This window comes from Heptranchias perlo, chromosome 24 (genome assembly GCF_035084215.1).
Source record: "Heptranchias perlo isolate sHepPer1 chromosome 24, sHepPer1.hap1, whole genome shotgun sequence".
NCBI classification, from domain to species: domain Eukaryota; kingdom Metazoa; phylum Chordata; class Chondrichthyes; order Hexanchiformes; family Hexanchidae; genus Heptranchias; species Heptranchias perlo.
The window spans coordinates 40566082-40589858 of record NC_090348.1 but is presented as its reverse complement, the minus strand read 5'-3'; the positions used below and the strand labels follow the sequence as shown (position 1 = coordinate 40589858).

The following is a 23777-nucleotide window of genomic DNA, read 5'->3' as shown; positions in this document are numbered from 1 at the left end:
TTTCTCCATCCCAGTCGGACCCCCTTTTTAAAAGTATACGTACATCAATGTAAAATAAACTAATTGCTTGCTGTTCATAATAGTACTAAATACAACAAGGATAGTTTGAAGCTAAACATTAGCAAGAACGAAACCATTGTCTTCAGCCCTAGACACAATCTCTGTACCCTTGTCACTGGTTCCATCCCCCGCCCCCCGCCCCAGCCACTGTCTCAGGCTGAACCAGACTGTTTGCAATGTTGGAATCCTGTTCAACTCTGGGCGGAGTTTCCGATCCCATATCATCTCCATCACAAAAGATTACCTACCTCCACCTTCATTTCCTGCGTTTCCTACATTGCAACAGTGACCACATTTCAAAAAAGTAATTCATTGGCTGTAAAGCGCTTTGGGATGTCCTGAGGTCATGAAAGGCACTATATAAATGCAAGTCTTTCTTCCTTTCATAACATCACCTGCCTCGGTCTCATCTGCTGCTGAAAGCTTCATTCATGCCGTTGTCATCTCCAGACTCAATTACTCCAATGCTTCCTCATCTTAGATAGCTTCTAGAAACAGAACCATGGTGAAAAACAGATTGGCTTACCTACCCTTGTTATTTTTTGAGGATGTGAAATCTCTCCCCCTTTTTCTTCACGTCAAGTATTACTGGGCCACACACCTCCTGGGACTCAAAAGTCAAGTGGGTGGCCTACTCACAAGCCTCCTCTTTAGCAGTCAGTGTGACAACCATCCCTCCAACTGTTTTACGCTATTGTTGTTAACTAACAAGGTTGATCTCTACAGATAATCACGCGTGAGTAAAGGAGGCCATTCTGTGCATGAACAGTTCACGATATTTTCTAGAAGGATGCACAAAACGGTGTTCTGTCTGCGCAACAGGATTCCCCCCCCCCTCCATTTCATTTATACCCATGATTCAATTGAACTCCAAGTTCAGCCAAGAGTGGTTTTGTACAAGGATGAAGGATAATGGTCTAGTATTTCTGATCTACAGCAGAAGGCAAAGTCCGTGACACTGAACCCAGTTACAACAATAGAATCTCCTGCAAAGCCATCAATCTGTACTGCCTTGTTTTTAACAATTTAACGTGACTAGGTCGAATTCAGATTAGAATTTTTGACATGCTCATCCCTTGAGGCCAGAATGAATACCTCACTATTGATTCTTTTTCAGCAGCACAAACGTATTCCCTGAATAGTTGTATCTGCACATTTCATGCATAAGCTGAATCGGCTAAGTATGAGTCTGCATCTTGATCCAGTCTCTGCTGCAATCGCAGGGTTTAGAGAGCTAATACTTGAGCCTTTTGCTGCAGATTGCTTTTCTTCCATTATCATTAATGCTTATGTGTTTGTTTATAGAAAGAAAAGAAAGAATTTGCATTTATATAGCGCCTTTCATGACTTCAGGATGTCCCAAAGAGCTTTACAGCCAATGAAGTACTTTTGAAGTCTAAGATAGGAAATGCAATGGCACTGCAAGAATCCACAAACAGTAATGAGATGATGATCAGATAATCCGTTTTAGTGATGTTAGTTGAGGGATAAATATTGGCCCAAGACATTGGGGAGAACTCCCCATCTTCTTCGAATAGTGCCATGAGATCTTTTACTTCCATCTGAGAAACCAAAGCCCCATCTGCCCTAATGTCTCATCCGAAAGAGGGCACCTCTGACAGTGCAGCGCTCCCCCTGATGCAACATTTACCCTAAATCTCCCCAATTTATCATGTCCCCATTTTCCTTACTTTAAAATTATTTTTAAAATTTCACCTCATTTGTTTTCTCCTCCCTTTCAGGTTCTGCTCCCCATACCAAGCATCATTCATGGGCTACGAGAACAGATAGTCCGCCCGTTAGCTCCTGCTCCAACTAACCACAGGGAGGTATACGAAAGCAGCCTGGAGTACCTTCTACTACTATTTCCCCTTTGTTCCTTGTGGGGAAGCTACCTGACACTTTTCTTCTCGAATAGTTTTTTCTCTATTCAACCTCCTTCAACATCGGGGACAGGTAAGCAAATCATAAGCATCTTGTCACAATGTTGCTCCTTCATGCTCATTTAACCATGGAATGTGTATATCAGTACACGCCACAAACTGGGGTCCAGCTGAGAACTGATGAATCTCACCAACGTGATGGACAAAGTGAGCAAAAAGAAGGTAAGTGAAAGAAAAAAGCCCAGCAGAGGTGAGATGTAAATATGGAAACAAATAAAGGAGAGAGTTCAATGAAAGGAGAAACACTGGATGTGAAGAGAGGAAAATCAGGAGAACAGAAGAAATTTCTTCTCATCTTCGAAAGTCACTCTTCAACCATGCCTTCCTCTAATGCTCAGCATCCATTTCTCCTCCATGAGTTGCCTTAAGATATGTACTAGATTTGACAGAATGCCAAAATAAGAAGGGAAGCGTAAGAGTTGATTAGTGGTCTTTTAGACACTATGGGGCTGAATTTACTTGGCTGTTCCACTGGAATTACATCTAGCAGAATGACTCGGAAGAAAAGTTGAAACCTGGGAATTTGTGATCCCGACTTGATTTGAGAATTCCCACTTGACCTTGTGAAGCCTCCACCCGCCCCTTACAAGACTTCTGACATTGGGAGTTCCCATATGAGACCTGGCGTAAGTCTGGGGGCTGGTACACCCGGTAAGATGAGGCATACCAGTGTCCAGAAGGGCACATGTGAGCCTTACCAAGGTGGGAAAAGGTGTATGGAGTTGAGGCCAGGGAAGAGGCCTGGAACCCAAAAGATATCAAATTTTTAAAAACTTTTAGTTTTTCACCCCCAAACCCTCCCTTAAACAGGGGGCTGAAGAGGATAGTGTCTTAAAATGTACTACTTTGCACTTCTCTACATTGAACTGCATCTGTAACCGATTTGCGCATCCCACTAACCTGTCTATGTCACCTGCAGTCCCCTGCATTTTGTCCTCACTGTTTGCCACTAATTTGGTTTCATTAGCAAACTTTGATGTCATTCTTTTTGGGCCTGTGTCTAAATCATGTATATAAACAGGAAATAAGTGAGGTCCCAGCACAGATCCATGGAGCCAATGGTGCAGTGTCAATTTTAGAAATGGGTATTGTACATCATAGATGAAAATATCTATAGCAGGGGCATGCCCCATAAAATGTAGATTTTTAATTTTATTTGGTGCATTTCCAGTGTTTTGTGGTACACTTTTTCTTATATATACATAGTGACTCCAAACTTCTTTGGGCTGCCACTGTAACCCTGGCAGGAGCCCATCGGAACATGCAGGGATTCAGTAGTGTCAGGTCTCCGTTTATTCCAGGACTGCCTGGTCGGTTTTGTAAAAGACAGAAGCTCCAAATGGCCATTACAAGCCCAATGACACTATGGAGTGGCCCTGGGGCAGAGCCAAGGGTGGGGACTCCCTACACTGAACGTTGTCGCTTCCATTGTCGTTCATCTCATTTGCTGTTTGTGGGCCCTTGCTGTGCACAATTAGGTGCTGCGTTAGCCTACATAACAACAGCACTTCAAAAGAAATTCATTGGTTGTGAGGGGCTTTGAGATCTCCAGAGGATGTGATAAGGCACTATATCGATACAAGACGGTTCTATCCTCCCTTGCCCAAGGACCCACCTGCATCTGCGACTCTTCTGTTGCTCTCTGTTTGACTATTTCAAGTTCTCTGGCCTCCTTCATCTCCTTTTCATCATGGATGTGCAGTCCCTGCAGCCATCTGCTTCTTCCTTGAACAGGGCTCTGTTGCTCTCCATCCACCACACCCTCCTCTACCAGGCTGAACTTGTTCTCACCTTAAACAACTTCTCTTTTAACTCCACTCAATTCCTCTAGCCAAAAGGTGTTGCTATGGGAACCTGCATAAGCTCCAACCATGTATATCTTTTTGTAGCATATGCAGAACATCTTTGTTCCAATCTTATGCAGGTCCCCACCTTGACTTCTTCTTTGAATTATATTGCTGGCTGTTTACTTCCTGCTCATGCTTTAATCTTAAGAATTTCATTAACGGTTTTGACAGAGTAAGTAAGGAGAAACTGTTTCCAGTGGCAGAAGGGTCGATAACCAGATGACACAGATTTAAGGTGATTGGCAAAAGAACCAGAGGCGACAAGAGGAAACATTTTTTTAACGCAGCGAGTTGATATGATCTGGAATGCACTGCCTGAAAGAGTGGTGGAAGCAGATTCGGGGAATTGGATGACTACTTGAAGGGAAATAATTTACAGGGCTATGGGGAAAGAGCAGGGGAGTGGGACTAATTGGATAGCTCTAGCAAAGAGCCGGCACAGGCATGATGGGCCGAATGGCCTCCTCCTGTGCTGTACCATACTATGATACTATGATACAAAGATGCTTCCAATTTCCATGCATTCCTCACCTCATCTCTGACTCTCCCCTTCCCTTGCTGGATTTGTTTTTCTCTCCATCTCTGGCAATGAGCTTTCTATTTCCACCTATTACTAGGCCACTGACTCTCACAAACACTTGGCTATTGCTTCTTTCTACTCTCTTTCTGTAAAGACTTCACTCTTTTCTCCCAGTTTCTCCAGCACTATCACGTCTGTTCTGGTAGCTACACTTTTTGCACCAGAACTGCCAAAGTATCCTCCTTTTTCACATCCAAAGTTTCCCCTCAACAGTGGTCCACAAAACACTCAACACTAGCCCTATTTTATACGCCTCTGCTCTCACCCCCTCCTGCTCCTCTCATAACAACTAGTTTCCTTTATCCTCACATCCATCACCACTAGGCTTCACATTTACTGGATTGTCTTCTGCCATTTCTGCCACATAAAACATGATGTCGTTGACAAACATGTCTCACCCTACCCTCTCCGTTTTTAACTTTCCAGTGGTACCATTTCTTCTGGGATACTCTTTTTCTCCCTTCCATCACTCCAGCTGCTCTTCTTTTAGCACTTTCTGCTGCAGATGTAACACCCGTTCGTTCACCTCCCCTGAGCATTCCTTCAGTTTGAGACAGCAAATTATATGTATTTCCTTCAGTCCAGAATACCGGAGACCAAACGCAGCTCAAGTGATTGCTTTGCTGAGCAGCTGTATCCACAAGTGTGACCCTGGCATCATTGTCTCTCCTACACTGTTCCAACCAAGCTCAATGCAAGCTTCAGGAGCAATATGTCATCTTTCTCCTGGCACTCTGCAGCCCTTTGGTGTGATCATTGATTTTTAGGTCCTTCAGACCTTAGCTACATCCCCTATTTTCTTTAAAGCAGGGGGTGTAAGTGATGCAGAATGTGTCTGTCAGTGCCCAGGCTGAGGGATGGTGGCTTGATTTTCCAAATGTTAGCCCTTTGTGATCTAGCTGGTAGGGGGTGGTGGTGGTGGTGTTCGGTGGGTGGGGGCGGTGGTGGCTTTAGACTATTTCTTCTCTTTTTAGCAATTTTAGTTTTCTTTTCAAACCACCTGCAGATATTATTCTTCCCTCCTGGTTTCTTTGATTTCCTGGCTTATCGTTTTCTTGAATAAAGATGAAACATTGCCACTTTACACTCCTTTTGCATAATTCCCTCTGGCAATTTCAGTGGAATAAGAACAGATCTGGCACAGGTAAATTGGAATCAAAGATTGGCAGGCAAAACAGCAATTGAACAATGGGCAGCCTTTAAGGAGGAGCGGGTGCAGTCTAGGTACATTCCCACGAAGGAGAAAGGTAGGGCAACTAAAGCCAGAGCTCCCTGGATGACAAAAGAGAGAGAGTAACATGAAGCAGAAAAAAGGGGCCTATGACAGATGTCAGGTTGACAACACAAGTGAAAACCAGGCTGAATGTAGAAAGTTCAGAGGGGAAGTGAAAAAGGAAATAAGAGGGGCAAAGAGAGAGTATGAGAATAGACTGGCGGCCAACGTAAAAGGGAATCCAAAAGTCTTCCATAGGCATGTAAACAGTAAACGGGTAGTAAGAGGAGAGGTGGGACCGATTTGGGACCAAAAAGGAGGTCTACTCATGGACGCAGAGGGCATGGCTGAGGTACTAAATGAATACTTTGCATCTGTTTTTACCAAGGAAGAATATGCTGCCAGAGTCTCAGTGAAGGAAGATATAGTTGAGATACTGGATGGGCTAAAAATTGATAAAGAGGTGGTACTAGAAAGGCTAGCTGTACATAAAATAGATAAGTCACCTAGTGCGGATGGGATGCATCCTAGGTTGCTGAGGGAAGTAAGGGTGGAAATTGCGGAGGTACTGGCCATAATCTTCCAAACATTCTTAGATACAGGGGTGGTGCCAGAGAACTAGAGAATTGCAAATGTTACATCCTTGTTCAAAAAAGGGTGTAAGGATAAACCCAGCAACTATAGGCCAGTCAGTTTAACCTCGGTGGTGGGGAAACTTTTAGAACCGATAATCCGGGACAGAATTAGCAGTCACTTGGACAAGTGTGGATTGATTAGGGAAAGCCAGCACGGATTTGTTAGAGGCAAATCATGTTGAACTAACTTGATTGAGTTTTTTGATGAGGTAACAGAGAGGGTAGGTGAGGGCAATGCAGTTGATGTGGTGTATATGGACTTTCAAAGGGTGTTTGATAAAGTACCGCACAATAGGCTTGTCATCAAGATTGAAGCCCATGGAATAAAAGTGGCAGTAGCAGCATGGATACAGATTGGCTAAGTAACAGGAAACAGAGAATAGTGGTGAAGGTTGTTTTTCAGACTGGAGGGAGGTGTACAGTGGTGTTCCCCAGGGGTCGGTACTAGAACCACTGCTTTTCTTGATATATATTAATGACTTAGACTTGGGTGTACAGGGCACAATTTCAAAATTTGCAGATGACACAAAACTTGGAAGTGTATTGAGCAGTGAGGCGGATAATGATAGACTTCAATAGGATATAGACAGGCTGGTGGCATGGCGGACACGTGGCAGGTGAAATTTAACGCAGAAAATTGTGAGGTGATACATTTTGGTAGGAAGAATGAGGAGAGGCAATATAAACTAAAGGGCACAATTCTAAAAGGGTTATAGGAACAGAGAGGTCTGGGGGTATACATATCGTTGAAGGTGGCAGGGCAGGTTGAGAAAGCGGTTAAGAAAGCATACGGGATCCTGGGCTTTATAAATAGAGGCATAGAGTTCAAAAGTAAGGAAGTCATGATGAACCTTTATAAAACACTGGTTCGGCCACAACTGGAATATTGCGTCCAGTTCTGGACACCACACTTTAAGAAAGATGTGAAGGCCTTAGAGAGGGTGCAGAAGAGATTTATTAGAATGATTCCAGGGATGAGGGACTTTAGTTACATGGATAGACCGGTGAAGCTGGGGTTGTTCTCCTTGGAACCGAAAAGGTTGCGAGGAGATTTGATAGAGGTATTCAAAATCATGAAGGGTCTAGACAGAGTAGGTAGAGAGAAACTGTTCCCATTGGCGGAAGGGTCAAGACCAGAGGACATAGATTTAAGGTGATTGGCCAAAGAACCAACGGTGACATGAGGAAAAACTTTTTTACACAGCGAGTGGTTAGGATCTGGAATGCACTGCCCGAGGGGGTGGTGGAGGCAGATTCAATCATGGCCTTCAAAAGGGAACTGGATAAATATTTGAAAGAAAAAAATTTGCAGGGCTACAGGGATAGGGTGGGGGAGTGGGACTAGCTGGATTGCTCTTGCATAGAGCTGGCACAGACTCGATGGCCGAATGGCCTCCTTCCGTGCTGTAACCTTTCTATGATTCTATGAAAACCAGAGTCTGGCAAGACCTGGACAACATCCAGGCTTGGGCTGCTAAATGGCAAGCAGTATTCAGGCCACACAAGTGCTAGTCAATGATCATCTCCAACAAGAGAATCTAATACTTCCCCTTGAAATTCAATGACATTACCATTGTCAAATTCCCCACCATCAACATCCTGGGGTTCAGAAACTCAACTGGACCAGCCACATAAATGCTATGACTACTAGAGCAGGTCAGAGGCTGGGTATTCTATCGCGAGTGGTTCACCTCCTGACTCCCCAAAGCCTCTCCACCACCTACAAGGCACGTCAGGAGTGTGATGGAATACTATCCATTTGCTTGGATGGGTGCAGCTACCACAACTCATGAAGCTCGACACCTTCCAGGACAAAGCAGTCGGCTTGATCGGCAGCCCATCCAGCAAAGTAAACATCCACAACCACCAGCTAGTGTGTACCATCTACAGGATGCACAGCAGTAACTCACCAAGGATTCTTCGACAGCACCTCCCAAACCCACGACATCCACCACCTAGAAGGACAAAGGAAGCAGGTGCACGAGAATACCATCACCTTCACGTTCCCTTCCAAATCACACAGTATCCCGACTTGGACATATATCGCCGTTCATTCATCGTTGTTGGGTCAAAATCCTGGAACTCCCTAACAGCACTGTGGGAGGACGTTCACCACATGGTTCAAAAACAAGGCTCACCACCACCTTCTCAAGGGCAACTAGGGGATGGGCAATAAATGCCGGCCTCGCCAGCGACGCCCACGTCCGAAGAATGAATTTAAAACGTCTCCACCCAACTGACAGCTCTAAAAAGTGCTGACAACAGACATGTGTGGACGAATACACAAACACTCTTTAATCTTCACATGTCATAAGACTTATATCCAGGGCTGTTTTTGAGGTGATTGTCTTCTGGAGTTTTGGAGCTGTTGGCCAGATTTTCCCTAGTTTTCTGGGTTAACTTTGCTTGTTGATTACCAATGATAACGAGTGAGATTTCATAACTATTGTTAGCCGGGTTCAAGGGTGCGACACAAACACTGTCATTTTGCGGTTTATCCTCCCTCGAATGTGCAAATGCTGATGTGGACATCTCTCGACTGCGCGTGCGCGAATAATTGCCCGGCCTCTCAGGGACCCACCTGCGCCTGCGCAAAAAGAAACACGCGCCTCGGAAGAGCCACCCGCGCCTGCGAGGGAGGGGCGAATGCGCGTGCGCAATCGGTCGACGAGCAGCGGGCGTTTTAACGCATGCGTGCTAGGGCGCCCTGTGCGTTTTTTTTAAAAACAAAACCCAAATCCTCCCCCCTCCCTCCTCCTCCTCTCCTCCGCCTAAGTGCGCGTGCGCTGCTCAACCTGCGCGCCCGTAGGAGATTAGACTTCGCCGCCGCTCAGCAACCGGCCGCTGCCGCCATCATCGTTATCACCATGAATGAGGAGTACGACGTGATCGTGCTGGGCACCGGGCTCACGGTGAGTTTGCCTCCTTTCCCCCCCCCCCCCCCCCCTCTCTCACCCGTGTGTTGAGAGGCGGTCAGTCGGTAGGTTCTCGGGGTGTGTGAGGGAGGGAGACCGCCCGCCGCCGCCGCCGCCGCCCGCTTAGGCCTCAGGCCTGTCAGTCAGTGCGTCTACTTCAAGTTGGGTCGGGCGGGTGGGCGTATGTGAGGGGCGGTGGGTAAAGGTCTTTGACCACAGGGCGTCGGGTCGGGTGGGGTCGGGGTGGGGAGAGCGGAGAGGCTGTTGTATTTTGAAGGAATTTAATTTTTTTTTTCTCTCCGGCTTTGGGCGGAAGCCTTTTATTTTTAATCTTTCCCTGTGCCTTTTCTATTTTTTATTGTGTTCACGGTCGTTTCCTTCTCCGTCTTCCCCGGAGGAAGATTTATGATTCCTATATTCTTGGGTTACGCAAACGGCACAGGGTTTTTCTTTTTTAAATACCGGAAGCTTGTGCGTTTGCGGTGGTGAAGTCTGAGGCTGGGGAACTGGGTGGCGACAGGTCATAGGTTTTTTTTTGGCAACACATTTTAATGGTTTGGTCAGTAATAAAGGTGTTTAAGCAATAATGTGTGTTCTCAATATATTATAAACTACCGTAAATGTGTGGGATTTTAAAGTGGAAATATGCAACTATGCTTTTCACATCTCCTCCTTTCATTATTTAGCACGAGCAGGTCGAGCCGTGGGCTGAAATCGCCCTAAAGTGCACAATGTCGTCATTTTATATTTCACTCTACCAGAGTTGCATAAGTTGTCTCTATCGAATGATACTTCTAGTGCACCTACTGGAAGGTTAGGAAGATCTGTTATAAGGCTGGAAGTGATTTCGTGTTTTTAAACTTTACCAAAAGTTTGATAAAATTGTGGCCGAGAGGAAATGTACTACTTTGTATTGTGTGCAATTCTTTTGCAATCCTCTTGTTACCCAGATTGATTGTTTGGATTAAGAGGTGTGATGCGGAGGTAAACAGACGCAGTAGATGCTAAAGATGGTGAGGTTTGGATTTTAGACAGCATGTATTAAATTCTCAGACTTAATACAGATCTGTCTTGATCAGCATAGTTGAACAGCTGATTTATTTACATGATAGGAGTGTGGATTCGTTTTTCACTTGAGGCTTATGTGAGTTCTTTACTGTTCTTGCTTCTGGAGTAAAACTTGTGATATCTGTAAGCATGTAAATATTTTAATGTGTAAATGTTCCTGTACAGATTTTATTACAAATGTGAGGTCTTGCCTCGATGCATGTTGACCTTAAAGCAAAATAGTTTACACTGTTTACTGTGTAGTGAATACATTTAAAATCACGTTGCCTGTGAAAATGCACTCGTTTTACCTTGAGGGGATGAGGGCAACTGTTTCGAATCAATTATGGTTCCAAATTGAAGAGTACATTTTAGGAGAAGTAGCCTTATTCCTCTAGGTTGGTTAATAAGAGTGCATTGGGATTGTGCCATACTTCCTGCCCCTCTTTCTCTTTTTTTTCTCTCCTCTTCCCCTCCCCTCCCCCCCCCATGGAAACTCTATTCTTAAAAAGTTCTTTTGGGAACAACTACTCGATCATTTAATTAAATTGTCTTTTGGCAGCAATCAATTTCTCTACATTTTCCATTTGGCAATTAAAAAACAGGATTACAATGTAAATCCAAACATCTTTTTTCCCCTTGAGTGAAATCCACTGTGGTTTTTAATATGTGGGGCTTGGATGAAATAAGCTTTCTTTGCTCCAAGTTGTTGGTCTGGCTATAAAAAGAAACTGTGTAGGAAAGTCACTGGTCCATTAAGCATGTTCTTTTAATGGATTTTCCTGCCCCCTACCCTAATTGAGTGGGTGGGGAATGTCTATTACACATAACCTAAGATGTGATACCTAAGATTTTCTGGCAAGCCTAGTTGAAGGAAAAGGCCTATAGTGCAGGATACCATGGTTGAAAGAAAAGACAGAACTTGCATTTATATAGCACCTTCCACGACCTCAATGTCCCAGACTGCTTCACAGCCAATGGATTACTTTTTGAGATGTAGTCACTGTTGTAATGTAGGGAAACGCAGCCACCAGTTTGTGCACCAGAAGGTCCCACAAACGGCAATGAACGACCTGATTTTTCAAATGTTAATTGAGGGATGAGTATTGGCCAGGACAACACTGGTGCTCCTCTTTAAATAATGCCATGGGATCTTTTTTGCTGACCTGACTGGGTGGATGGGGACTTAGTTTAACGTCTCATCCAAAAGACAGTGTAGAAATCCCTCGGTACTGCACTGTAGTGTCATCCTAGATTATGTGTTCAATTCTCGAGTAGGGCTTGGACCAATGACCTTCTGACTCGAATGTGCATGCTACCACTGAGCTAAGACTGACACGTTGGACAGAAGCTAGGGGAGAGAGAAGTTTTTTTTAAAAGCCTCTGGCAACTGCTTCAACACACTTATAATTTGGTCCAAGGTTAACTGAGAATCTGCTGTAAGTGGAAGTGCAAAACATTGTAATTCAATGTATTGGAAAATGAACAAAAACTAACTGGCACAGATGGTGGATGGTTTAATTGTGGAAGTTTGTGGGCTAGTCAGCTCTCAGTTCTGCTTTGAATTGAGTGTTGTCGTATGTTATGAAATTGACATATTAGGAAGAGGTAGTTTCACGAAAATAATAGTGATTTGGGGCGACGTGACTTAACAGGAACAAAAGATTTGAAGATTGTGTATTGTCCTGATTGCAAGACCTGGTCTACTTGTTTTTAAAGATACATTTGCTTTAAGTTGTCACTTGAGATTTTTCTGCACTGGACTACTTTTCATGTTGATGCTGAAATCTAAACTTGCTGTTGGGTCAACCAATGATTACAGACCAAGTATTTGTATTAGTGAAGTTTGATACTGAAGGATGAGCAGACCTAAGCAGATTGCTGAATCTGTAAATCCAGAAATTGCAATTATAAAGATAAGCAAGAGGTGAGAAAGATGCATGTTGGGGTGAGGTGGCTGGCTTTTGGAAGGAATTAGGACATGCACAGTAAAGCTGCCAAATCTATAAATTGTGGTTGTAAAACATGCATGTGGTTTAAAAACAAATCTGCAAAATTATTCAGTAAACCACCTTTTTTAAAAAAAAATGTATTAAATTGCATGGTTTGCTTTGAGGATATGACAATCAGCACTATTTTTGTATCTATTGTTTTTAGTTGTCACTTGTGTTCTCCTTTTTAGTTACTTGTGTTCTGCTCTCATCACATCAAAAACAGTTGTACATTTAACAATGGGTGGAGTTTAAAGGCTGTTTCTTGGCCCATTTGTAGGTACCTGAAGCACTTCTTGAATCTTGGCTCCAAGTCTTCCTGCTGTTAAATTGATGCTATTTATAATAGAGCATTGGCTGTACAGAGGTGGGCAGAAGCATTTCAACTGCTTCGCTTGCTGATGGCCATTTTTTGGCACTTATATCGGTGTTTATATTGTCAGCTGAAGTGTCATTGTTGTCGGAGGTGATGCTGAAAACCATTTACTTGTGCTTTGTGTACTATGAATATACAAAAATAATTTGGCTAACTATGCTGCAAAGTCTCTTTAATCATAGTGACATAATTGATTCATTGCAGCTTGAATTTAGTAATTGCACCAGCATTGGTTTTATGATGTTACACCGTGCAATTTAGTAGAGGAACTCTTGAATGTGGAAAAATATGCTGTAATTTCTGTGCATGGTTATTAGGCAGTATGGTCATAGGCACTAAAGTGTTTTGAAAATCAGCTTCAGCAGTGAATCATTAAATCATGGAGCTCTGTGTATTAAATTATTTTTAAAAGTCTGATTTTTGGGTAGAAAAGGTATACTTAATGTACTGACTAGTCATTTTGCTGTTAATATTTGGCTTTTAAATATAAATTGTCTGGGTGGAGTAGGGCAAATAGTTTAAAAGGATCTAAACAGTGACAGTTATTCCTTCCATCCATTGCACTGGTTGCCATTGATTAACAGGGCTTTTCTGCAGTGGTGCTGTTTTAGTTCTGATTCTGGGAGATTGGTGTCTTCAAGCTGGATCCTGGTGTTTATATTGCCAAACCTGGTTCTCTTGTCCCAGAGGAGTTGTCCTGGTCTCCTGGCCAATGTTCATCCCTCAACCAACAACACAAAACAACTGCAAGTGATTACAAAAGAGCAATGGCTTCAAAAGTAATTCATTTGGGTGTGAAGCACTTTGGGAGTGCTCTGAGGATGTGAAAGGCACTATATACAAATGTTTTTATTTTTAAAAAACTTCCAGTTTATTCTTGACTGATTTCACAACTTTCCTGGTGCTGATATGAGACTAACTGGTCCATAGTTCCCCAAGGGAACTTCTTTTATGCCCCCATCCATTTCAAAAGAAACTTAATTTGCTGTTCTCCAATACCATCCCTTATCTAGCAAATCCCTAAACATTTCTTCGTGGTTTAGCCAGCGCATTCTTTGAGTTCCCTATTATCCTATCCAGCCCTGTGCTTTATTCACTTGGATCTTATTCAAGTATCCAGCTCCCAACTCTGTAGTAAAACTATTTTTATTACATCCCTCATTCTGAATGTCTTTGAACACCCACTTTGCTATAGACCTGTACTATCCCGTTCTCTTGTAAATACAGAACTAAAGAACTAATTTAACATTTCAGCTATGTCCACATCTTCACTGATCCCCTTTTCAGATACTCATCATCTGATGATTCCCTGACTCCAAACTGAAATAGAGCCAGTACAAAAGCAGCACGAGTGATTGGTGTTGTCCTTTGAATATCCCACCCTATAATATCAGAAAATGTACATAGGTATGCCTGTTTTGTGAATTATGAAGAATATATTAATACATTGAGTGGCATGCTGATTTTCAACCTAATCAAAATTCTCTTTCAAAACTTTTAGCCTTGCTACCTCACTCCTGCCTTCAAAATACTCCTTTTACCCAGCCTTTGATCAGTCTTTCTCCTTTCCCCCTCTCCTTTTAAAGTGGTCGGGGATGTTTTACAAAGGATATGTAAATTGTATTAATATGTGACCTCAAATTAGAGCTTTATGTCCATGTTATGTGAATCCTGATTCAGAGAACACTTTTTTTCTTTCCTCTTCTACTTTGGTCTTCTGCTCTTTTTGCTTTCCATGTGACATTCTCCTGCTGTCAAGTGACCCGTTCAATCTACTGATTATGTCACTTGCACCAGCTGTAAGGAGTTGCATGGCTGGCTTGGGATGATTTGTTTTTTCACTCCATGTGGGAGTGGTTGGAGTCCTTGGCAAGTCTTCCATATGTGCTCCTCTCTGACTTCTCTCCCTCTGACTTCACAGCTAAGATTGTGCATTCATTTCGCTGGGAAAACCTGACAAATTAATTTTCTATGTTGACAATGCAAGACAAATCTAATTCAACTTGATTCTTAATCATATTACTGAATGAGCATCATCTTGGGTCGTTCTAGTAACTAGTTTCTTGGGAATTTTGAACTTGGGAAATTTTTTTCCCCCTTACAATTTAGAAACTTAAACCATTCCTTAGGATATCAGGCTGTTATGAAGCTAAAAGCTTCTAAATCCAGTGAGTACCAGAGCATTTCATGAGCTAAGCTCTGTAGAAATGGGCTTTTTTTTTATATCTTCATGCTGCTGTGAGGATTTAATTTCAAAATGTCTCCTTCCTCCTCCCTTAACGCCGCCCCCCACCCCCACCGAATTCCTGAAAGTATGAATCAGTAAGAAGAATGAATTTAAACAGTGTAAATATGTTCTTGCAAAAATGTTTGTGGTATCATATGCCTTGGCTCGTCCTTCTTTCCCCCGAACATATGACCTATAAGCTTTCCACTATAGTCCATAGCTACTGTCAGTAATTGGAAAATGATGACTAGAAATAAAAGATTGAGTGTTCAGTGTGTGGGTATATTACACTAACAAGCATCAAGATGCAGGTTAACATAGGGCTCCAACCTATTGCACTGGACCATGTTCTTTTCAGGTGATCCAAATGGGGACTGGTGAACAGAACAAAACTAGATTACAGATGTTCTTGAGTGATATATGGGTCACTGGGTGTTAGAAGCCAACCTGAAAGTAAAACATGTAAAGTGTAGTCCTGCCCTAAAGAGCAGCATGTGGAGTGTTAGTATTGGTAAAGGTAGGGAAGCTGTAATGCTATTGAGACTGAAATTCAAACTCTTGAATTGATGTCAAAGTAGGTACAGCACAGGAGGAGGTTATTGAGCCCATCTGCCTGTGCCAGCTCTTTGAAAGAGGTATCCCATTAGTCCCATTCCCCTGCTCTTTCCCCATAGCCCTATACATTTTTTCCCTTCAAGTATTTATCCGATTCCCTTTTTGAAAGTTACTATTTGAATCTGCTTTCATCAACTTTTTCTGTCCCCTAGCCAGTTTTGTATCCACGCTGCCACTGTCCCTTTAATCCCGACGTGGAGATGCTGGTGATGGACTGGGGTGGACAAATGTAAGGAATCTTACAACACCAGGTTATAGTCCAACAGTTTTATTTGAAAATCACAAGCTTTTGGAGCTTACCTCCTTCGTCAGTCACCTGACTAAGGAGGTAAGCTCCGAAAGTTTGTGATTTTCAAATAAAACTGTTGGACTATAACCTGGTGTTGTAACCTTTAATCCCATGCGCTTTAATTTTGCTAACGAGTCTATTTGGTACTTTATCAAATGCCTTTTTTGAAAGTCTATATACACTTCATCAACCCTCTCTGTTACATCATCAAAGAACTCAATCAAGTTAGTCAAACAGGATTTTCCTTTAACAAATAAGTGCTGACTTTCATTTATTAGCTCATACTTTTCCAAGTACCAATTAATTTTGTCCCGGATTATTGTCTCCATAAGTTTCCCCACCACTGACGTTAGGCTGACTGGCTTGTAATTGCTGGGTTTATCCCTCCCCTTTTTTTGAACAGAGGCATAACATTTGCAGTCCTCCGGCGCCATCCCCGTATCTGAGAATTGGAAGATTGTGGCCAGAGCCTTAGCAATTTCCACCCTTACTTCCCTCAGTAATGTAGGATGCATCCTACCTGGATTGGTTGACTTTTCTACTTTGAGTACTGCCGATCTTTTTTAAGTACCTCCTTTATTTTTATTCTATCCAATATCATTACTACCTCCTCCTTTACTGCTACAATGGAGCATTCTCTTTAGTGAAGCCGGGTGCAAAATATTCATTTAGTACCTCAGCCATCCCTTCTGCCTCCACAAGATCGTTTTTGTCCCTAATCGGTCCCACCCTTCCTTTGATTATCTTTTTACTATTTATATGTATTAGCTAGTTTGTACTTTAGGCTTTTACAAAAGTCAGAAGTAGGTTAAGACTACAACTGGGTGGGGGAAAAACACTGGTCTATGGATCCATATTGGTGATGGGCATGTTGATAAATCCTTTTGTATCTTTTAAAATTCACAATCTGAGGTGTGAAGTCTGAATGCATTAACTGCTCACATAAAAATATCTTATAAATATCCATCGTAAGATCAAAGTATTTTGAATAGTGGATCGTTATCCAGAAATGCAAGTACAAGTCTTATTGATCAGTGACTGCAGAATGGATCTGCAGTTCTGGATATCAGTTTGTTTAATCTTTGTACTATTGTCATTGCTAGCAATTTTTTGATACTTCAAAAGCTTTATAAAGTCTTTTTCTAAGTAGTTGTAGCTTACGGGGATTTCTGGAAGTTGGCAGCAATAATATGCAGCCAGATAAACTTAGACTCTTGTTACTGAGCACTGAAGCTGTGTACTCTAGCTATCGCTTGAAATCAAAATGACAGCCAGTCGTGGAAGGATGGTAGTACCCAGGGGATTAAATCAAATCATGACTGGTATTAGAAGCTGAGTTGTCAGTTTTAAAGCCCATTGGAACCAGTAAATCTTTGGCTTCATTGCACTGTCAATAAAACTGCTTTTGGAAGTTGCAGGTTGGTTAACTTTCATTATCTTAATCCCTGCCCTAATTTGAAAGGGGAATGACGAGTAGTATAATTAGCCCTCTTGCAAGCTATTTTTCAAACTGTCCACTTCAGCCACTGCACTGATGTTCAAGGATTTCTTGCAGCTCCCCGATGAAGATGCTACACTGTAGAATAGCAAGATCGATATGCAAGGGGTATAATTTGTGCTGTTATAGCATTTTTACTAGTAAAGTGGTTTCACCACTTGCATCCTTTCAATTTGTTTCATCGGACTCTTCAGCAAACTCATTGTAAAGCAGATAAATCTAATGGGTTGTAAGAAAAATTGCCTTGAGGGTTTTGAAATGTGAGCTCCAATTGAATAGCTTTCCCAGTAAGTAATTGTGCAAAAAATCTTTTATTATGGGATATGGAAGGCTCTAGAGATTTTGCATGTTTACAAACTGATTTGTAGTAGATGCATGAGTAAGTTGTTTTATGATTTATTTTTCAGGTAAAACTGGACTTTTCAGTTCCCTTGGAATAGTTTTTGATTTTCAGATTTTGGGACCTCAAATTTACAATCAATGTACTTTTATGAATTCCCACGAGCAGTAATATCCTTCTTAGTTAGGTGATTAGAGCTGTGTGCCGTGCTCCAGGTGGGGTCCTGGACATACCTCGCATCCAGCAACATGCCCAACTTAGATTTGTACTCTTTTCCTCTTCTAGTGAAATCCAGTCCTTTATTTATCTTTTTACTGTAGCCAAATGTGCACATTTTTTAGTCTTCAGTAATTCCTAAAGGTTTTCCTGATCAGCTTACTGTATAGTATTTGTGCTTAGTGCATACTGCCTCTTTCCACATTTGTAAACAGTTTTACAACACCAAGTTATAGTCCAACAAACTTATTTTAAATTCCACAAGCTTTCGGAGGCTTCCTCCTTCCTCAGGTGAATCGTGTCGAAATGACATTTTCGAATCCTTCGCATTTGAAAATCACAGAACAATGCCTGGTGATTACTGCCCGTTGCCAAGGCAATCACAGTGAGCAGACAGAAAGGTGTCACCTTTCCACATTGATATAACTTGGTAATAGGTGGCAGATATATAAAAGATCCAAATCCATTTGCATCTGCTTGCAATATTTGCTGTACCTGCTATTTTGGTACTGGAGATTTTGCTTTTGTACGTCGTCAAAGTGGTGTGTGCGTATAGATAGATGTCTGTATGCACAAATGCTTGTAGCAGCTTTCCAGCCTGATGCGCTGCCACTTAAGACTACTCGTCCCTGTTTTAAGCCCATTATCTCTTCTTCACCATACTTGACCCTCTTTCACAATTCCTTACTGTAGGCATTAATTGTGTGGAATCTTGTGGTTAATTAAATCACTTTAAGGGTGTATCAGTTTGTTGAAGGTAAGATGTCCACCTCCATATATAAAGCTATGCAAGTTGGTCAAATTTTGTCTAATCTTTATTTCTAAGATCATTTCAATTCACTTATGCTGTACTTTAAACTGCTATCTGTAGGCTGCATGCTTTGTGTCACAGCAAATGGCATTGCGTGTCCTGTTTTTTTTGGATGCAGCTGTTTTGAGAGCATTGTGAACAAAATGAGAACGGGGACCATTTTCACAAGGGTTGAAACATGATTGAGGCAGACACGATGTGGTAAAATGTTGTAGTCTTGTCGCTGGTAGCGTAATAGTGCAAACAAAAAACAAGGTTTATCATAGACTTCTCATGAAGACTGCACATAAAATGTTTTGAGTTTGACGTATTTGTCAGCATGACGTATTTGGGATGAATGGAATTAATATTTATATTTCTGAAATGGAATTTACGAGATACCAATTCACAGGCTTGGAGCTCAGCAGTCTTTTGATCTTATTGAATGTTTGAGGAACAGAACAGAAAAAAGGCATTTTGTAACCCCCACTATGTGACTTTCTTTTTTTCCTTTCTCCACCTCCAATTCGAAAGTAAATCAACAGTCAGAATCAGGGTTGTTTTGTGTAAATTTGTAACTACAAACCCACATACAGCTCCATAAGAACTGGGAATTGTCACGTAGCACTGCTTATCTATCTGCTGTAATGCACTGCAGACAAAATTACATTGTTCATGTTAATAGAATGACCAAATTGAATCTGTGATGACAATTATCATGTTGCTAGATCAAATACTGGGGATTGCAATGAGGCTGGTATTGTCAACACAATATTGTGCAAGGAATTTAGCCTGTCTATCCAGCATGTTAATGTGATTATGCTAGATAAGTTTACTGGCAGGAGGTGGGGAGGAGCATCTCTTGAGGTATTGCTCACAGGATTGAGCTGCCAAATGACTAAATAATTTAATTTGCCGCGCTCAAAATTTTATTTGGCTTTCTTGTTAAATGTTTAATTTTAGAACCTTGGTGTATAGCCTAGGAATAGGCCAGTTTAAGAGGGAAGTGTGCACTATCGACTGATAGTTTACTTTTTTTAAGGAGCTAATAAAATTATGAAGAATGGAAAAATCTGTGAAGAGGCAGTGACTAATGAATTTCCAATGTGATCTGTTCTAGTCCCTGTGGTATTCATGTCATCCAAAATTGATGAGGATGTACTGGTAATTTAAAATTTGGTGATTGCAAGCTCTAGTCAGTTGATAAGCATGAGTTTGGAGATCTGGACCTATTAAGCACAAGATAGAGATGTATTGCACTTTGGAACATGATGTGTACAGGACGACAAGCATTTGGGTTTAATTGACCATTTAGCTAATGAGACAGATCTCAAGGGCATTTTGCTAAAAGCTGGAACAGGTGGTTGATCATCACTGAGACCACCTTTTGATTATTGTATTCAAAAAGATATTGGTATATTGGAGACTGTTGAGAAGCACAAGGATGGTTGAGTTGTGACTGCATATAGCTACGGCCCCTTATATGAATGAATGAAAGATGAAGTTTTCAAAATGCTGAGACATAGATCATAGGTATGAGCAAGGTGAAATTGGAAGGAATTGTTTTCTCATACTGCACATGTAATAGAATCTCAGCTAAAGCAGTTAGTGCTGTCAATTTAATTGCTTTCAAAAGAATTGAATGCGTATCTAGTGAATAATGGGGTTGGAGGTTAAAAGGGCTGTGTGAAATATGGTTTGAGCTCCTGTCTGTTGTCCCACCAGAGAAGGCAGCTGCCTTGTAATGTTATGTAAAGTTCGATACGCTGGCTATGCTTGATTTGCCCCAGAGTGGGGGGGTGGAGGAGAAACTAAAATAAGTTACAGAAAACTGATCGTGATGAAAGCAGTTTCATCCTGCACCAAATAAGGAAACGTTTTGATGTTTTACTCTATATAGGACTGGATGTGGAGTAAATGTGAAATTCAAAAGATAGTTGTGTCTTTGAGCTCCTTTGTCTCCGCCAAGGAAGTGCCCAGTACAAGCATGTTCTGATTCCACACTGTGAGTTGGCTGACATCCTTTGATGTCACTGGCTATATTCAGAAAGTAGGTCAAGCTTAGTAGCTGGCTATTTATTCTTTGAAAGGTTAACGTTGCAAGAAATACATTCTGAAGGAGATATTTTAAACTCTTGTGGGTGGATTCAATCTTTGTTTTCTGTGTGCTTGTACTGCCAGTGATTTCTGCTTCTGTGTGTTTATCTTGTAATGGAAACTTGGCCTTAGCCTGAACCTAATGGTCTGACAGTGTGGCGTTTGCTGCTTTTCGAAGCAACAATCTTCAGCCAGAAGTGCCGAGCGGATGATCCATCTCTGCCTCCTCCCGATATCCCCACCATCACAGAAGCCAGTCTTCAGCCAATTCGATTCACTCCACGTGATATCAAGAAACGGCTGAGTGCACTGGATACAACAAAGGTTATGGGCCCCGACAACATCCCGGCTGTAGTGCTGAAGACTTGTGCTCCAGAACCAGCTGCGCCTCTAGCCAAGCTGTTCCAGTACAGCTACAACACTGGCATCTACCCAACAATGTGGAAAATTGCCCAGGTATATCCTGTCCACAAAAAGCAGGACAAATCCAATCCGCCCAGTTACTGCCCCATCAGTCTACTCTCAATCATCAGCAAAGTGATGGAAGGTGTCGTTGACCGTGCTATCAAGCGGCACTTACTCACCAATACCCTGCTCACCAATGCTCAGTTTGGGTTCCGCTGGGACCACTCTGCTCCAGACCTCATTACAGCCTTGGTCCAATCATGGACAGAAGAGCTGAATTTCAGAGGTGAGGTGAGAGTGACTGCCCTTGACATCAAGGCAGCATTTGACCGAGTGTGGCACGAAGGAGCCCTAGTAAAATTGAAGTCAATGGGAATCAGAGGGAAAACTCTCCAGTGGCTGGAGTCATACCTAGCACAAAGGAAGATGGTAGTGGTTGTTGGAGGCCAATCATCTCAGCCCCAGGGCATTGCTGCAGGGGTTCCTCAGGGCAGTGCCCTAAGACCAACCATCTTCAGCTGCTTCCCTCATCATAAGGTCAGAAATGGGGATGTTCGCTGATGATTTCAGTGTTCAGTTCCATTGGCGACCCCTCAAATAATGCTGCATGCGGGCTCGGACTGCTTCAAGACCTGGACAACATCCAGGCTTGGGCTCATAAGTGGCAAGTAACATTCGTGCCAGGCAATGACCATCTCCAACAAGAGAGGGTCTAACCACCTCCCCTTGACATTCAATGGCATTACCATCGCCGAAACCCCCACCATCAACATCCTGGGGGTCAGCATTGACCAGAAACTTAATTGGACCAGCCATATAAATACTGTGGCTACAAGAGCAGGTCAGAGGCTGGGTATTCTGCAGCGAGTGACTCACCTGACTCCCCAAAGCCTTTCCAACATCTACATGGCACAAGTCAGGAGTGTGATGGAATACTCTCCACTTGCCTGGATAAGTGCAGCTCCAACAACACTCAAGAAGCTCGACACCATCCAGGACGAAGCAGCCCGCTTGATTGGCACCCCATCCACCATCCTAAACATTCACTCCCTTCACCACCGGCGCACAGTGGCTGCAGTGTGTACCATCCACAGGATGCACTGCAGCAGCTCGCCAAGGCTTCTTCGACAGCACCTCCCAAACCCGCGATCTCTACCACCTAGGCGGACAAGAGCAGCAGGCACATGGAAACAACACCACCTGCACATTCCCCTCCAAGTCACACACCATCCCGACTTGGAAATATATCGCCGTTCCTTCATTGTCACTGGATCAAAATCCTGGAACTCCCTTCCTAGCAGCACTGTGGGAGAACCTTCACCACACTGACTGCAGCGGTTCAAGAAGGCAGCTCACCACTGCCTTCTCAAGGGCCATTAGGGATGGACAATAAATGCTGGCCTCACTAGCGATGCACACATCCCATGAATGAATTTTTAAAAAAGTACGTGGGCAGTTGTGGTATGTATTGTCTGTAGTAGTTATACAGTTATTGAAAAGTAATTGTTAATCTTTCAGCACAGTCCCATTTGTGGCACACAACAGTGCATGTTTTGTTCATGGGGGACTTGGTTAGCTTATGAATACCTTTTTTTAAATGTTGGGAGAAAACTCAAATTGTAAGGTGACATCTGTATGTTGAAAATGTTTTTGAAGCTGTTCCAGCTGAAGATATGGATTGTGGAAACTACATGGTGAAGTGGTATCTTTGATATGATTGGTCTGTGAAATGACTGTGATCCATTCCTCCAATCAGCTGCTTGCAACGTTTCCGAGAAGTGTCTTTGCTTTATAGTGCTCTGATCCATGGGCGACTATATTGGTAACATTGGTCTGCACATTAAAATTTGGGTCAAATTGCTCCAATATGATATTGTACTTGTTCATCTTGGAAGCTGAACTAATAACCTATAGCTTGTACCTTGTGCTTGAGATCTATTACAGTGGAACATTACTAAAAGGTTTTTAACAAGTGGGTTGGATTGTGGAACAAAAAAAAGATTTTAATGGAATCTGGCAATCTGAGACATCAGTGAAAAGTAGAATTTCCACAGTAGCTGATCATGAATATATGCCTAACACCATAAGTGTGTATTTTGTACTTTGTTGTTGCAAATTTGACTTCATGGTGGGTCTCTAGCGAGGAGATAAAGTGGAAGATTTCTCTGTTATGGAAAATCTCTTAAATGTCGTTTTTTTTTATGATCGTGAATGTGGACAAGAAATTTTGAACCCTTCCATATTGAAAATTCTTTTCCCTCCATTTTATCAGTCCCTCCCAACCTCCACCCACCAATCTCCTTTGACTCGGCTGGATTCTAACCTACCTGCCAGAGGAGGAACAAATCTGATACCCTGCAGAGTTGAATTGTTTTTTTAAAAAAAAAAGTTTGCTTATGGCATTTCATGTTATAGCAGCCATATAAATAGCATATGATGAGTTAAATATTTGAGATTACCCTTTTTTTCATTCCACCCCTTCCCTACTGCCCAAAATCAGATTTTAGTTATTTTGGATTTTGTTTTCTGCTCCCCCTCATACTGCAACTAACTTCTCTTTTTTGGGATTTTGATTACAGCTCAGAAAATCTCTTCTAAAGGCTGTTCTTGGAAGTATCCTGGCTGAATAATGCAATTTGCATAAATAACTTTACTGCAACAGTTTTCTAAATTAATATTTTTGTGAATGTGTG

General features: G+C 42.3%; 1 protein-coding gene across 1 annotated transcript in view; it reads left to right on the top strand.

Annotated features, from left to right (window-relative positions):
• The first annotated feature begins 8931 nt into the window (after window positions 1-8931).
• Window positions 8932-23777, top strand: part of gdi2 (GDP dissociation inhibitor 2) — a 34781-nt gene continuing 19935 nt past the window's right edge. The window contains exon 1 of the mRNA XM_068005148.1: window positions 8932-9190. Within this exon, the coding sequence (XP_067861249.1) occupies window positions 8969-9190 (222 nt within the window). The 5' untranslated portion in view covers window positions 8932-8968. The remainder of the gene's footprint in view (window positions 9191-23777) is intronic.